This window comes from Thermobia domestica, chromosome 10 (assembly GCF_964235325.1).
Source record: "Thermobia domestica chromosome 10, izTheDome1.hap1.1, whole genome shotgun sequence".
NCBI lineage: Eukaryota > Metazoa > Arthropoda > Insecta > Zygentoma > Lepismatidae > Thermobia > Thermobia domestica.
This window is the reverse complement of record NC_137463.1, coordinates 223,178,708-223,196,286: the sequence shown is the minus strand read 5'-3', so window position 1 is coordinate 223,196,286 and position 17,579 is coordinate 223,178,708. Positions and strand designations below refer to the sequence as shown.

At 34.4% G+C, this 17,579-nt stretch overlaps 1 protein-coding gene across 2 annotated transcripts in view; it reads right to left on the bottom strand.

Annotated features, from left to right (window-relative positions):
• LOC145663012 (caspase-2-like) overlaps window positions 1-17,579 on the bottom strand; it is a 114,155-nt gene that overhangs the window by 77,898 nt on the left and 18,678 nt on the right. For both annotated transcript variants that reach the window (XM_081729140.1, XM_081729141.1), the window contains exon 4: window positions 5,566-5,676. In XM_081729140.1, the coding sequence (XP_081585266.1) occupies window positions 5,566-5,676 (111 nt within the window). The remainder of the gene's footprint in view (window positions 1-5,565; window positions 5,677-17,579) is intronic.

Below are 17,579 nucleotides of genomic sequence, written 5' to 3'. Positions count from 1 at the left end.
AATATTACTTATAGTAAGAGCAAGGCATGTCAAAGATATACATTTTTATTATTTGTCATATTTGAAACAGATGGCGCGTGTCAATAAAAACGATCCAAGACCCACCGCCCATATTGACACACTCTTACGCACTACTCATCATCACAGACTCCGACCCGCCATGAACCATTCTTTCCCACTGTGACCCGCTCCGACTCACCCAAACTCATCGTCATCAATTCTGATCCATAATCTACGCCCTTCTCTCAAGAGTTTACACTTATAATAGAACAAGGCGTGAAAATTCTCACTAATCGGAGTTTGAATTTCCAGTCAGTCGCCCAAGCACCGCTCAGTTACAATAATGGTGCATCTGACTTTTACGATATAAAATTATAAAGTGTTTGTCGTGGGCCAAATTATGATGAATTTCTATTAAATTAACATCATATAAATAATTCCTTGTTGAACTACCGACACTTTTTAGTTTAAAAAATGAAAATTGAAAGTCCTAATTCAAGGTAAGTAGATCATTGTAAAAGAAAAAGATGTAAAATTTTCTATATAATTAAGGCGATCTTATACCTCTTCGCTTAGGTTTCTAACTCTCCATTTGATAACGTAAATTTTGATATGGTAATTTCTAACAAAGTATTGCAGGTAATGGCTTGAAATTTTTAATAGAAATACACAAGACACATATAAATCCAACCACGGTTTTTCCATTTTACATTACATGCGTTAGATTAATTGCAACATATTCTTCAGTAAGTTTGTCACCAAAGCATAAAAAGTAGGAAAGGGCTGACTTGCAGCTTTTAAAAGAACGCTCTTACCAGAAAAATCATGTGATTCCCACTTCTCAGTGGTTAGAATGGTCTGGACTAGAAGAGCCCAAAACCACTTCTTTCTTTTTTTCACGGTTTGTTTCTTTCACCCCCTACAGTCACAAGAAGAAAACTTGTTTTTGTAAGCATTGTGAATTTCTAGCGAAAAGCAAAAACTAAGATCAGAATGACACAACGGACGGATTAAAGGGAGGAGCGGTCACACCCTCCGATAACATTTGAATACTTTGAATAATCGGAGTAAGAAACTAGAAATTGCGTAATCTAATAAGAAAAGTTTGTTGAAGAATGTTTACAGATCAAGACGTATTTCAAGTGTTACAGCATTGTACTCCCCTCTCCACCCAATTCACTTCTGAATAAGTTCTCTTTTATTTCTCTGTTCCATATTAATCTTTACACGTACACTTTCACTATCCAGTATTGATTTTGACCATACCATTGCCAATTATAATAAACTTTATCGAAAACAATTCATCTCAACGATAAATACTTATACACATTCATTATTGCAATCTTAAAATAGACTCGCCGCCTGTCGCCTATGCGAGCGATTTAATATCTACGAATAGATGAAAAGTTCGTTTGAAGCCTTATGTATTTTTTTCTGTAAATAAGTCCGAATTCGTATTTGTTTCTATTGTTGCATCGACAAAAGTGAGTGCCAAATCGTTTCAGGCTCGTTGGTCTTTGCCAGGTGCCTAAAAATGCAAGGCCCTGCGCAGACGCCCACCACTTAAGACGCCTCTGCACTAGAGGTCTACACGGGCTCGGGCCAAGTCCGCGGGCAGGGCTCGGGCCTACAAAGCATCTATCACTTCGGGCCCAGCCCCGGCTCCGGCTGTGAATTTTTAAATATACAACCATATTTCTCGGACTTTTCGGGCCTAGCTATACTGTAAAATGATACAAATTGCACCGTTCTTTCTGGAGAACCTTTAAAACACAACTTAAATGTGAACCTCGAATCGCCGTAAATAAAAGTACAATTTTGCATTAATTATTAAGTCTCTGTAATTCGGGCTAATTTGATTATTATAGAGCTCAGTCCGGGCTTGGGACTAAACGCTAAGACATATTTCGGAGTCGTGTCGGGTCTCACGTTTTAAATTTAAATCTAAAAATTCCGGCCCGTGCAGACCTCTACTCTGTACCTGCACACATTCGTTTCTAGTTCAGAAAATCTCCTCCTTTCCGCATCGTCAATAATGGTAAATTTGTTTCCCGTATATTTGCTTATTATTGTAAGGGAAGTTCAAACCAGAACCCTAAAATTTGTTCGTTCTCTGGGGTAATGTGAGTAATGCAAATTACGAAAGATATGCGTAATATACTAATGTCAGATAAACTTATATTCATTTGAGTAGACCTTCTGCGTAATATTTATTTTAGAAATGATAAACTTATGCAAATATATCGAGGCATCTTAAATTTAATGTTAAACAGTGGTGAGTGAGCCATAGCTTGAAAACTACTACAATTTATGTCAATATTGAATTAGAGCAATTTGTAAAAAGTAAGAAATAGTTGGAAATAGTGTTTATATTTTTATAGGAGGAAACCCAGAATGACATTATCGGTAATAATAATAATAATAATAATAATAATAATAATAATAATAATAATAATAATAATAATAATAATAATAATAATAATAATAATAAACTTCCTCCTTCAATCATAGGTTGGTGGGCAAGAAGGAAAATTAAAAAGTTTTCTCTCCCTTGGGAGAGCTGTTTTATAATTTGATAAGGTCTCTTCTACGTAAGTGCATCTTGATATTTTATCCTTGGTCAGGCCGCGGTGGGTGAGTGGTAGAGCGTTCACCTCTAATGCATGGCGTTCTTGGTTCTATCTCAGCTCGTACCAAGTGAACTTAGTGGAGGACAAACATCGTGTATGGGGGTATTCTCGGGGCTCTCCCGTTTTCTTTCACTTTCCGCATTCCACCATTTCCTTCATTTCTCAACATCACCAGCTCCTTTAACCTACCAGGCATAACGGTGGGACGTACATTTTTCTATTCTTGGTCTTCCACTTCCTGGGTTTTCTTCTGCCTTTCCCTCTATCAGCACAGTGATCCAATCAGAATGTCGAATAAGATAGCCAAGCATGCTGTTTCTTCTTTTTCGTATTATCTTCATGATCTGTTGTCCTTCATTAGCTTCCTTTAGTACGTCTTCATTCCTTTCCCTTATTATTATTATTAATAATAATAATAATATTAATAATAATAATAATATTAATAATAATAATCTTTCTATGGGTACATCTCGCTTTTGTGGCAAGATTCACCCATTGTAAGGTTTTAAACTTTTTTGAAAAAGAAAGAAAGAAAGAAAGAAAGAAAACTAGAAGGAAAGTAGCAGAGACAACATTGGTTTTTAGCCAGGAGCGCTCGTAAATCACTACCACGTGTCGCGAAGACTAGTAGGTGCTAGAGGTTCAGAGGGCTCTCAATACCTGGAAAAAGATTTACATACAGTTGATCCATATACAGTATACAGCATACTTTTTATTCTCTGTTGCCAAACTCACTGAAGAATATATTGCAATTAATCTAACGCATGTAACATAAATTGAAGACCGTGGTTAGATTTATATGGGTCTTGTGTATTTCTATTAAAAATTTCAAATCATTACCTGCAATACTTTGTTAAAAATTGCCATATTAAAATTTACGTGTTATCAAATGGAGAGTTAGAAATCCAAGCGAAGAAGTATAAGATCCCCTTAAGCGTACGGTGCAAACTTAAAATTTTCATATAATTAAGTTTACAGTACAAATTTTATGTCTGTTTTTCTCACAACTTTATGGGTTGACTGTCTTGTGCTCTGGAGCATTCCATCTAATGAACAGAAACTTCAGCCAGCCTATTATTATTATAATTGAGAATATATAAAGTGAAGCACTGTATTTTTGGTTTTTCTTATAATAATAGTTTCTCAGCTAATATTGTTCGTTTTCGATTACTTTTACCTATCAACACATATCCAATTTTCCATATATATATAATGTATATCCGTTATAAAAGATAACTTTGAAATAATGTTACAACATGTTCTCTTTATTTTAATAAAGAGTTAATATACTAAATTTCAGCTCCCTAAGTTGAACTGCTTGTGAAATACTCAATTCTTCCCCAAAATTCTGATTCCACTATCCTCTTAGAATATGATATAATCCCAGTTTGGATTAAGAAATTACTATATACCTAAAATCATTTCATTTGACTTTGTAATTTGGCCGTGATGAACTGGCACACATAGTTAGTAGTTATAATCAATTTTTATATAACAATTCAAATATTACAAGTGATTCAAAAATATATTTTTTCAGTAGTTAGCTCCTCTAATTACTACCGGCTGTGTGTCTCCAAAGCCATTTAGTATGCAATATTCCTGTAATTAAATTACAACTATCAATGTCCAAAAATGACTGAAGTTCTTTTTTCACTTACAGTACAAATTTTATGGAAATCTGTATGTAAATCTTTCAAATATACCCATCTGAGGTAAGTAAACAGAAACAAATGAAAAAGGAAGAGAAATGGAAGCCTTGAAAGTAAAACATAGAAAACTCACCAGTGTTCAGAAGACACTGTCTACAATGCACTTCAGCAGAGTGGGTCGGTAGGTCAGACTGAGTTGGTGAGTCAGAGTAGGTAACCGTGGCTGGTGGGTCACAATGGGTTACTATGGGTCACGTAGATGATGGGTCGCAATGAGTTACGTTCTTTGGAGCCATGGTCCACTGACCCACTCAAAAATCTTGGTCCACCTGAACCACTGACCCACCGACACACTGATACACTCCGTCTCTGATTTGAAACACATGTCATATTTCCTATGGCTTGTTTTTACTTTTTAAGTTGTATTTTTTTCGATTGCATTTTCCAAGGAGACTGGAAAATAATCATATAATACCGAAAAATATTTTGATAGCTTTAATGTATAAATGTCACACAACAATAATACATTAAAAGAATGGAAAGTATGGTGGATCTGCGGATAAGCGAAATTCTTGCAAAACAAAGATGAAAGCCCCACGACATGATATTTTTCATAAAGTTTCAGTAAATATATTCAAACTGAAAAGTGACAAAAGCGAAGGTAATGTAGAAAGGAATAATTTAAAATATCAAGAAATTTTACAACATACTATAACCTGTAAAATAAAATGAATGCTTGACCAACATTGATTTTTCCTTGGAATGTATAAAGTTAAATAAGATCTCTTTGTGACTTTCTCATAACATCAATCGCTCTGTAGATACTGAACGGTATTTTGTACCTGATTTTTAATTCGTCGCTGAGGCATGGATATTTTTCTACTTTTGAAGTTTGCTACAGTGACATGTTCGAACAAACTAGTGTATTTGTAGAACGCCTTATGTAGTTCTGAACCAGCTAAACGTAACTGTAATGTTTGTTGTCTTAGGCTGCAGGATGTGAAAATTAGAAGCATGAATGTACTTTTGCTCGTGTGTATACAAACTAAATAAAGTTACCGATGAGTAAATATACTCTTTTAGCCGAATAGGAATAGGCGAGCCAAAAACGTAGAGAAAAACACTAGTTCTCTTAACAACTAATGTATGTTATTATTTACGGTTACCCCACTGCACCATCTTTAACGCGTTTCATTTTCTCATTGTAAGAACTCAAAAATAACGCATGAGTTAAATATTTCGAAAATATAGATTACTCCTTTTTATGATTCTTTTAGGTTACATACCGGTATAGCAGACTGTTCCAGATCTTTCCTTTCTGTTGCATGTTTTACTTGTATTTGCAAGTGTTGTCCAATTCTTGTACGTTTACTTCCGATTGAGCCATGTTGTGTTTCCTGCAAAAAAATAAAGTGGTACATTACATCCATGTATTCTAAGAGTTGTTCACATATAATTTCAAAAACCTAATATTGCTTTCTTAATTACACCAAGTGAGCAAGGATATTTCCAAAGGCACTTTCCTAGTAAGAGAGTGGAATCGGCCCTTGATCCAAATATGATTGGTATTGACCCAAAAGATTATCCTTGACCTAAAACTACCTCCAAAAAATTTGACCCCCTTCCCCTTACCGAATTATCGTATCATAATGCTCAAAATTGAATATTTTTAATTTTGGTGGGGGTGGTTGAAAAATTGTTAAAGTTTCATAGGTTGTAGATACTATCTACATGTAAATGTGATATTTTTTCAAAACCATCGATGCGTATTTTCTTTATTTTTTTGTGTTACAAATTTAAAGAAATAGAAAAAATTGGGGGGAGACACGTGGCTAATTTAATTTGTTCTACCATTAGGTACAACATATATTTCTTCGGGGCCTGAAAGTGATGGCGACATTGTAAAAAAGAAATATAACTGAAAACGAACGCGTTTTTCGCACAGTTTTTCTACCATTTTAGAGCTCTTAAGGTGAGGGCCCGTTCAAATGATTTTTAACCAAAGTTCAAAATTTTCCTTTCTCTTGTGTCCCTTCCGCTTCTGTCGTTCTTGAGCTGCTTCGATTGTGTCCATTTTCAAATAGAAACACCAAATATATCTCCGTAACAGTGCTTACACTTCAACCGACTCTTGCACAACAAAGTTATACACAGCTCGTGCTAGAGAGCGCTACCTTAGAGAGCGCCACTGTGTGCGGCAAGTGAAGCAAGAACTGACAGATACGAGGAGCCGACGCGAGGTGTGTGTAACTTCGTTGTGCAAGAGTCGGTTGAAGTGGAAGCACTGTTACTGAGATATATGTGGTGTTTCTATTCCGAAATGGATACAATCTAAGTGCCGAAGAACGACAGAAGCGGAAGGAACACAAGAGAAAGGAAAATTGTAAACTCTGGCAAAGATTGTTGAAAGGGGCCCTCAGCTTGAGAGCCCTAAAATGGTGGGAAAACTATGCGAAAAACGCGTTTGTTTCCAGTTTTATTTCTTTTTTACAATGTTGCCATTACTTTCAGGTCCCGAAAAAGATATTACAACGGTACGTTTGTATATTTTCTTGTACTATTATTTTCTTGTAATTTTGGGCAATAAGATGTTCGAAATATGTACTAGGCTGGCTGCAGAAGAAGAAAAAGAAATGTTCCAAATAACATGATTGTTGATAATGTTTAAAAAAAGATATTCATATGTTAAAATAATAAGGCTTTGTATAGTATGTTATCAGGGACAAATAAAAACTATAATATAAATAAATGGAATCAATATAAGGGACGAAGTGTGTGTTATTTTAAGGGCTCAAATATAAAATCAAAAAGGAAGAACCAGTGTTAAGAACCGTTGCATATGGTGCGGGAAACCCGGGATGGAAGGAATAAAATGATTTAATCGTTGTATATGGTGCCGAAAACCCGAGACGGAGTATGTATCGTTTCGAAGTATAGTAGAAACGGACAACATTGAACCAAATGAGTACTACAGATAATGGATCGGTCGATATTCCGATAATGAATTCTCTGAACTACATGATGGATATACTAAGGGAGATATCTCAACAGATCAAATATCAACCTCAACAAATCAAAGATCAACCTCAACAGATCAAGGATCAATCTCGTCAAATTCAGAAGATATCTCAGCAGATCAAGGATCAATATCATCAAGCTCAGGAGCAAGTTCAACATTATAACGAGCAATTTGATAGAGTAAATCAGCAAGTGGAAAAGTTGGACCAAAAGCTCGATCAATTGCAGCAACATTTTGATGAAAAATTAAAGCAAATTCAGCAACTCAATGATGGCAAGTGTGTCCAAATGCAGGAACTTTGGATAGGATTAGCTGAAAGTTCGTATAAGCATATTGCCGTACTGATTGGACCAGATTATCCTAACTTTTCTCTTCGTTCAAATGTTTTTAATTGTTCTGCTGATATTGTGTGTAATGAAGATTCTGGTAGTTATCAGTATGCGCAAAGTTATAATCATCCTCATCATATCCAACATGATATTAATCCTGTGGTTCATGTTGCAGGAGATAAGTTGATCCCAATATTCGCGAAATGTAGAAAGACGTGTGTTTCCAACATTGCTTGTGTTGGTGGATCGAATGAATTAAATCTGTTGAATTGTGTATTCAACGAAAAGACCATAATGATGTTGGCGAATGGTCTGATGGTGTCTTCGCAGAGCGTGATACAGTGCGTTGGTTTCCATCATTCAAGTGTGACTTTGCAAAGTTTTGAAAATCCAGCAATGGTACAATACAGTGCTAACTTGAATCAAACTAACCTTCGAAATCAAGTTCAAAGTGACCATGTGAGATTGAAGTGTGATCTCAATGTACAAGATGATGTCAAATCCATGTGTACCGGTGATGCAACCGAATCTAACCACACAAGAAACAAAACCCGTGGTAGGACAAAGAACCGTGAGCATTGTGGAAAGAAGTACAGACATGTTAAGAGACACGATATCTCGACATTAGTAACGCGAAAAAGAACTGAACCTAATTTTAACGGTGATGTAACCAAACCTAATCCAAGTAGTAACAGTAACAGTGATAGTGATTGTGCATCCGAACCTAATTTTATCGGTAACGTGATGCTATATAATCATAGCCGAAATAATACGATTTGTCAGAAACGCTATTCAGTAGGCAGGAATTACGGCAAAAATTCTCAACGTAAGAAACTAAGAACTGAAGAAGTAAGTAATGCGCAATACTGTGTTTCTATTTGTGACTTTCAATGTGACTTGAATGAACTTGTTGGCCATGTAACTTAGACTGGAATTTCGATATTTGCAAAGATCGTATTCAATGGATTTTGCTTTAACTATCATTATGATTTCTCTGTTTATTGTATTTTACTTTATGCTATTTAATCTTGACTTCATGTATATGATCGCAATTTCTCAAATTATGTTTACAAATGCCTTAATGGTATATGTATTACTTAATATTTGTGTTTCATACTATTTATGTATCCTGCGATTGCCAAAATGAAATATCAATCGCATTATTCGTTTGTGTTTCACACTATTTATGTGTTTTTCCTTATCATTGCCAAAATGCAATATCAATCACATTATTCATGTTATGATGTTAATAAAATGTTAGTTATTATTTTATGTTCTGATTATTATCGATATTTCAATCTTAATCTATATTTTGTTTAACTAAATCTTATATTCGATCATTTTTGTGTTCAAAGAACAACTATATGAATATCACATACATGGACATCTTTTTCAAAACCTTCTTCATATCGCCCAAATAGATAATGGTTGGATTGTAACAAGCATGTAATGGCCCCGAAAAGGAACCAAATAACTTGTAAGTCAAATCTCGAATGTGCTTTATCGTCGTTGAATCGTAGAAATGAATAAAGATGATAAATATGATATAAAGTTTAAAATAAATATAATGATGAATATGGTAATAATATTGTTATAAAATTTAGTATAATATGTATGTATAATTATATGAATTGTAATTTTTGAGTATATGAGGTGCATTCGAAAACACGAATGATTAACATGAATATGTAAACGGTCCAGAATTATTTTTCTTTTTATGAAATTAATGAATAAAAACAAAAGTCCGTCGGGCGCCATAATATACAACGGTACGTTTGTATATTTTCTTGTATTATTATTTTCTTGTAAATTTGGGCAATAAGTTATTCGAAATATGTACTAGGCTGGGTGCAGAAGAAGAGAAAGAAATGTTTCAAATAATACGATTGTCGATACTGTTTTTAAAAAAGATATGCATATGTTAAAATAATAAGGCTTTGGATAGTATGTTATCAGGGGCAAATAAAAAATATAATATAAATAAATGGAATCAATATAAGGCACGAAGTGTGTGTTATTTTAATGGCTCAAATTTAATTATAAAAAGAACTAATTATTTTATATTATCGTTGTAATATATGTTGTACATAAAGGTAGAACGACATTTTAACCAAAAAATCAGCGATGTATCTCTCCAAAATTCTCTCTAGATTTTTTTGAAATTTTTAACAGACAAAACGATAACGAAAATATGCATCCATGATTTTGAAAAAAAAAACTTGTAAATTTACATCCAGATAGTATGTACAATCTGTGAAACCTTCAAACTTTTTTGACTACCCCCACCAAAATTTAAAAAATTATATTCAATTTTGAGCACGTATAATACGATAATTCGGTAAGGGTAGGGGATAGGGGTCAACATTTTTTGGAGGTAGTTTTAGGTCGAGGTTAACCTTTTGGCTCAATAGCGAGCCAATTTGGATGAAGGGCCGATTTCACTATCTCACTAGGAAGGCCCTTTTCAATATATTCACGGGAACAAGAATGTTTTGTATTACCAGTCACGGAAGAAAAATGCGTGTTTTTAGCAGAATAGTATCCTTTGTCCCTTTGAATCAATTGAAGTTGCGAGAAAATTAGTTCACTTAATAATACAATATACCTTATTGAAATGTTTAAACTTGTAGGTCCTTATAGCATAACAAAATATATTACATTTGCAAATGTAGTTTACACATCACATAATGCGAATAATATAAAAAACCAAGAAAAACAGTACAAAAACTTTCATTTGTTAGTTCCACACAACATAAACGTAAGTCACTTCTATGTCTCTAGCTTACAGCAGAAATGCAACACGTAATCATATGATATACTGGGTAACGTTCTTACTTACAAATTAGTTGATCTTTGTTCAAATTTTCTTCGAGTGCACTTGTTTCCTTTTCGCCAAAGAAACAGATATTTAATGTATTATTAGAGATTTAGATATGGTTTCATGCTGTTTGACAATTTCTTATTTTTTCTAAGGTAATACTATCAGGCGAAAAGTATGATTCTAGATCTGAAGTAAGGGTGTTCTGGACTTTCTTCTATTAAAATATGGAAATAAGTTTACATTCGAAACTAAATATATACTAACATTGAAACGAAAGTGGCAATTGTCTAATAATTGATTCAACCAGTATTTGCGTCTATGTCCTTCCGTCTGCCTGTTTCACTATATTTCCGTTAAAACTTATTCAGTTGTAACGAGACTTGATATATGTTTTCCTCCAATCTTTGAAAATAATCTTATTGATTGAGTTTGAAAGAATCTATGAAAAATAAGGAAGTAAAATAAAATCTTAACCATGATGCAGGTTTTCATTTATAGAAAAATATTTTCTTTAGGAACTATGTAAACGTTGTGCGTATTTTCTTCAGTGTATCCCAGCCTTCCTTATATGACAGAGGCACAACTTAAACAAATGCATCCGAGTCTAATGGAAAACGTTAGTGTTCGTACCATTCAGCATCATTTGCAGAAGTACCTGAATTTGCCGTGTCATACTACTGTTAAGAAGCATCTACTCAATGGCATCAAGTCTTGATTTCGCAACAAATACTCACACTGGACATCAGCAGAGTGAAGGGAAGTTATGTTTTCTGATAAAACTAAAACATTTCGACTGTTCCGAATGAGAACTGATAAGTTTCAACGTTCATCATCTTCAGGTTGATACGATCCGAAGTAAACGATTCCCACGATGTTGTTCAGCTGGAAATGACGGAGGAGGTTTATTTTTCTTACCACAAAGAATGACAATTAACGGAGAACGACATATCAACGTTCTCATAGACCATTTAATGGATATTCTCCACCTCAAAGAGTGCGATTCTTTTCATGCATGATAACACTCCTCTTCGAAAGGCAAAAATGAAATTTTCTTGTGGAACAACATATCGAGATGTTAGGGTAGCTTGGGAATAGTTTGGATGTAAATCGAGAATTGCTGACATCGTAGGAAGATATTCTTGGAACAGAAAAAGCTTCAGAACCTACAAACCCTCTAAACTGAACTCAAGAAAATTTGGTATATTGGCATGGGCATCACTTATCTCCGAAGTCTTAGTGATTCCATGGCCAAGTGCATTCAAATGTTTCTCAAAAGTAAAGGGAATATGATTGCATCCTAACGTATATATTTTCTGTTTATGTGATATGTTAATAATAGCTTTTCATATGATTTTTCTCTATTTATTGTGCTTTTATTAAAAGGTTCTAAGCGTTTTTGCGGAGGGTATAAATACAAAACGGGAAATTAAGATTTTGTAGTAATTGCCCTCTCTCTCTCTCTGCTAGAGATGGATAAGTCGAAAACGATAGAGCATATATTCACGCATTTTCAAGAAGAGCTTATATGCCTAAGTTAATCTTCCTATGATGTCATTTTTGTGACACTATTTTGTGGAATAAATTTATAATCCTCCTTTACTACCTTAGGATATGCATTGAAATGAAAGTAAGGCCGAACCTAATCAATAGGTGGTTCGCTGGTGCTTGCTGGCAAACATTGACATTATTTACAGAATGGTTACCCAAGATTAATTACATAATATCAGGTAGGACATTATGAGTGGGAAGGTATGTGTGACGTGAAGGGAAATGAAGTTGAAGTAAAGTTTAGAGTTGAACCTAACCAATTTAGATACGCGTAAGGAATAGCCGACAGCTTGGGATAAATGTTCTGTTTCTGAAGTACTTCCAATGCTAAACTTCAAACCCTTATTACTTCTCTACTTGTGTCAACTTTCACTTACAATGTTATTTTTAGGCATAGTTTACCATCCGCTAAACTGCGTTCAGAGTTATTTCAATTTCTCAGCGAACACCATCAGCTAGCCATTTTCTTGTAAGCATTAAATATCTCCAAAAATTCACTTCATTCGTTTCCCCGTGATGATCAAATAGGCAACTACGATGTTAATTTTCTATATTGACCAAGTATTTGGAACTTTCCCCTTTTCTCTCCTAAAAGCTTTCTTTTTTAAGAAATGGAGGATGTGCTTACATACTTTAAAATAATATGTTTATATACTTAGTTTCACCTCTAAAATAAAGTGTTCGAGAAAGACTATATTCAGCACATCTTTTAAATACCTCTTCCTCTTATGATATACATGAAAATGAAGGCAATATAATAATGCTAAATACAGTACGTTAAAACGTTTCATTTAAAACGATTCATCTGTTAAGCTGTGACGACAAGATAAAAAGTCTCGATGTATTCGTTCTTAAATATTAAGCAAAAGCTAGTTAATCTTCCTAATCTGAGACACTCTATCTTTGAAATACATTTTAGCCCTCTCTTCTCCATTAGAAATGCATTTCAATAAAAATGATGTATAACAACCAGATACAAGGTAGGAGTCAATTACATTTAAAAAATCATTTCAAACGGTTCAATCATTCTTCGTTATGATAGACATAATTTTGATTTGTATAATACTGTTGTTTCTGTCCAAAAATAAACTATAATGTTTAATGTGGTGAACAATAAATAACAACATTTTCCTTGTTATCAACAGTCAAGCTATAAAGCTTTGTCTGTAAGATTTCTCTTACCTTGAATATGTCACACTAATAGGATATTAAGCTCAAGAAAATAATGTGCACTTTCATTTCGTGAGAGATCTATTTTCCTGTCCAGGTATTGTCTTATCAGTAGCTTAATAAATACAGTCACCAGTCTTTTTCCAGGTATAGTCTTAAACACTTATTTCCATACGTTTTTCTCAACTTTCTCAGATTTTGTTGAATATTTTTCTCAACACTTTTTCAGTATTGAAAATGTTCCACGGAATAATTTATCATTAATAGCTAACTTGAAAAGTGTTTCTGATAAGAAAATAATAAAATTTAATGTACATAATATCATACTTGGATTTCTCCTCTAGCAAAAGTTTCTTTTATATCGCTATCGTGCACTCTTATTTCTTGGTAAATTATCTGTTACAGCTGTAACTTGGACCACACTCGTCATGACTTTTTTCCACGTCACTTGATTCGGGGATTGGTTTTCAGACCCGGTCTCACTTCGATAGATCCGGTAACCCAAACAAACCTAGTTATTTGGACAGTTCCGATAGCCCGGAAGTAACCGAAATGTCAACACTAGTGCATTTTATAGGAATAATGATATCCACTATTGTAGCTCGAAAATTCACATGTTTTTCCCTAGTGTAACAATTCGTAATCTACAAAGTCTTCACAATTTTAAATATAATCTTACGTTTATTCATCTTCTTATACTAAAAGTAATACAGAAGTTTGGATGCACACTACGCAAAATCATTTAACAAGACACTGTTTGGATTCAGTAGAATATCTCGTATTGTAAACCACAAGTTTTATGAGCTCGTTTGATTAAATTTCGATTATACCTTATAGGAAAATCATATAACTCAATTTGTCTCTAACTCTCACACATTTAAGCTCTTATAGACCTTGTAGTTTCGACACATACAGACGCACACATTGAGAGTGAGAATCAATTCCAAATGTAGTTAAAAGAGAGAGCAGAACTGTGTTTCCTAGAATTACTTTCAAAAATGAAATGAACGTTAATGAAAAAATTAACATCCCACGATTAAGTCCTTTAGGCTAAAGAGGACGGATGAATAATGCAATTAAATGCTAACTAACGTTCCACTGATTCCCTAACCGGAATCCAAACCAGCACTATATGCATAAAAGGCTTACGCGCTAGACTCGAGAAAACCAGTATGGGTCAGAACTATATTAACAGTTACATAATAATTCTCCATGTCCATGATGATGTTTAGTTGTCCACGGGTGAGTGGCTGACTGCTTCTAGATTAGGAAATTAGTAACCACTTTCATGACTGCTTTTCAATACCCAGTATAGGACAACGTTTTTCCAACCTCAAAGGGTAAGACTTGACTGTGGTCAGACACCGTTTTCTAGGAACGGAGTTCAATTCCCGGTGAGAGCTCATGTACTTCGGATCTTACGTTCAGCTATAGGTCCATGTCTCATTAAACCTCACTGCTGAACGGGATGATAAAGACAAATCAACCACAACTAATATAAGATATTCTAGAAAGAGCTCTAGAGACAATTTTCTTCATAATAAAAGTTTACAAGTATCCAAGAGAACAAACATGTGTGTATAACAACATGCATTCTGCAAAACCTTCAGAAAAATTGAAAACCCAAAAAGCAAGGTTTAATATAAGGGTTTCACTAAAAATAGGTTCTAAGAATTAAAATAGGCTATAATTGGCATTGTTAAATTTTATGAGTTGTTACATTTTCTTATAAAATGTTAACATTACTTGTTCCTCATGAAATATATGGAAAGGAAGAATATATGTAGACCTAAAATCCAAATGTAGTAATAATATAATTAGTTATGTTGATTTATCGGGTAGCAGAGGTAGTTCAGTGACCGACTCTTTGAATTTATCGACAGTAGAACTATTCATCGTGTTTGTCACATTACGTTGGACATTTTCAAGTACGAATGTTTTCATGGTTTCCATTTATTTATGAGCTCCTTCTTGGCTAAGCGCTTAGCGCATGCGCTTTGGATCGAGAAACCCGGGTTCTATTGCGGGAACTCGCTTGGTCGGGGTTCCACGTTAATAAGTAGGTTTGTGTCTCATATAGCCTCATCACTGAAAGCTACGTTATACTCAAAATCAATTGAACTCAGCTATACCCCATTCATTTATGTAACGAAATGAAATGACATAGTGGCATTTTTAACTATTATCACTGGTTTTCAGAGCTAAAGATGAGCATGTTATTTCTAAAGAAAACATATTTTAATTATATTTAGTTCCAGAAATAAAGATGATGCAAGACAATATGATGACCACACACAAAATAACTGAAATCCATTTTGTTTATGGAACATACTTGAAATTAGGTTTCAGCTGTCAATATATTCCTAATTTTCAATAACTTTTCGGACCCAGGTGGCCAAAGTGGCACACAAGGGTGTGTCAGTTTTTTAATCCGCTCCTGTGTGGTCACTAATTAAGATATGAGGATGATCTTTTTTGGCCAAATATGGTTGGACCATAGTTTACATATTAGTTTCTTTTCCTTCTGGGTGTCGCATTTCCTTCTCAAATTTCAGCCCAAAGTAAAAAATTCGAGAACTTTGGAATTTCGAATTTTCTTTCTTTCCTTTTTCCCTGTACCTTCCTTAGTTATAGAGAGATCTCGTTAAGACTTGTCAGGTAGATACCTCTGAGGGATACCTAATTGCAGACACCGACTGGACTGGCCAGCGCCCAGTGTTCCCAACTAGGGAAATCAAAATTGCAGTAAATTTGAGCCAAAAAATTCGAAATTTTCGAAACTTTTGTTACTAAGTCCGTACCTATACGTCCGAGCGCAAGTCTTCTTACGTCAGTCGAAAATTAGTCATTATTGAACAAAGCCGGGTACAGACCATTACAATGGGGTAATTAGGGGGCGCACGAAAAATTCGTACTTAGGTTCTAACTCTTAATTTTTCTAGTTTTTCGCTACTTTTCTGTGTAACGTAAACTATGTTTTTGAAATTAGAATCTTTGTTTCTTAAATATCGCCATGATTACGTGTAGGATATATTAGTGGTGTATCAATGTTTATTTTCAGACAGTTTGCATCTCTCTGGTGGTAGTCTTGCAAGCTACAGAAAATTTCCTATTTTAGGAGAAAATTTTAGAAAAATTCCGTTTTGTCTCTATTATTTCCCTCTTGTGGGCTACAGTCAAACAAACGTACCATTGCCTCATATTTAACCTCCACATCACACATCGAAACTTTTAGTAGGATAAGTAGGGAAAGTACAGTTGACGTTTCTAATAAACCTTCTGTAAATGGTAAGAAACTGATGAATTTCTGCAAAAAATCTTGGAATTCGGTTATGAATTTTTGTTTGTACATTTTCACTCCTACATTTCCGTCAACAATTTCCTACACGTTGGTAACACTGCAATGTAACTTACACCAAAAAATAACCACATCCCTCTTCTAAAAAACAAGTTCTTAAGCGTATCAATCGGGTAAAGAGTTTTTCATGAATAAGTCATTACTGAAAATGTAGAAAAACGCCAAAAGTGACCTCGGTCCGGAACGGTTAGAGAAAAATTCTAGAACGCTCTTTATGCTTCTACAATCCTACTTCTTTTTCTTTACTGAATTGCAGAATTTCGAATAAAATCTAAAGTTATAATCAAAATTTTCAATTTTCTATTATCCTACGGGATCAATGAAAGAAGATTGGTAAGATTTTAAGAACAGTCGTGAAGTTGTGGATCCTGTACTGGTCCAATGAGCCATGGAATAACTTGCAGCAGAGTCCATGTACCGGTACTGTGTAAATATGTGACTAGTGAAACGAGTAGGTTTATTTTCTAGTTTTTATAAAATTTTTAAATATTTGTATAGTGTCTTGTGCGAACTGTAAAGAGTATCACCATTTACTGGAAAGTCTATCATAGGAATCTCCTCAGAGTTCCACTAAACACCGGCCATCACCTCACAACCTAGCATTCGCTTACGTTTTTCTGTACAAAAGTTTGTCCGAGGAAAAAACAAAATCAATTGGAGCATCACTAGAACATTCTTTGAAATATCTTAGATCCAGTGCAGGGCGATGTTTCAATTCCGAAGGGAGAGGAGAAAAGTACCTGGAAAGAACACTGAACTCGCTGCCGACTATGTTCAGCATTTAGACACTTAGAAGACTGTTACAGATTTATGTGTTCAGCACGTCGTCGGAAGATGTTGTGAACTCTTATACGAAATGTCAAAGTTCATGGATTCTGCAATATAATGACATAGATGACATTAATGTTTTCTGGGTCAGTATTTACTGAAAGTACAACGGAGCGAAGTTAATCATCAATGAACGTCTAACTTTTTTAGGAATCTACAACCCAATTTCTCACACTAACATTACAAGTTGCATTGTACCTCAACGCATTGCCACATACCAAGATGCA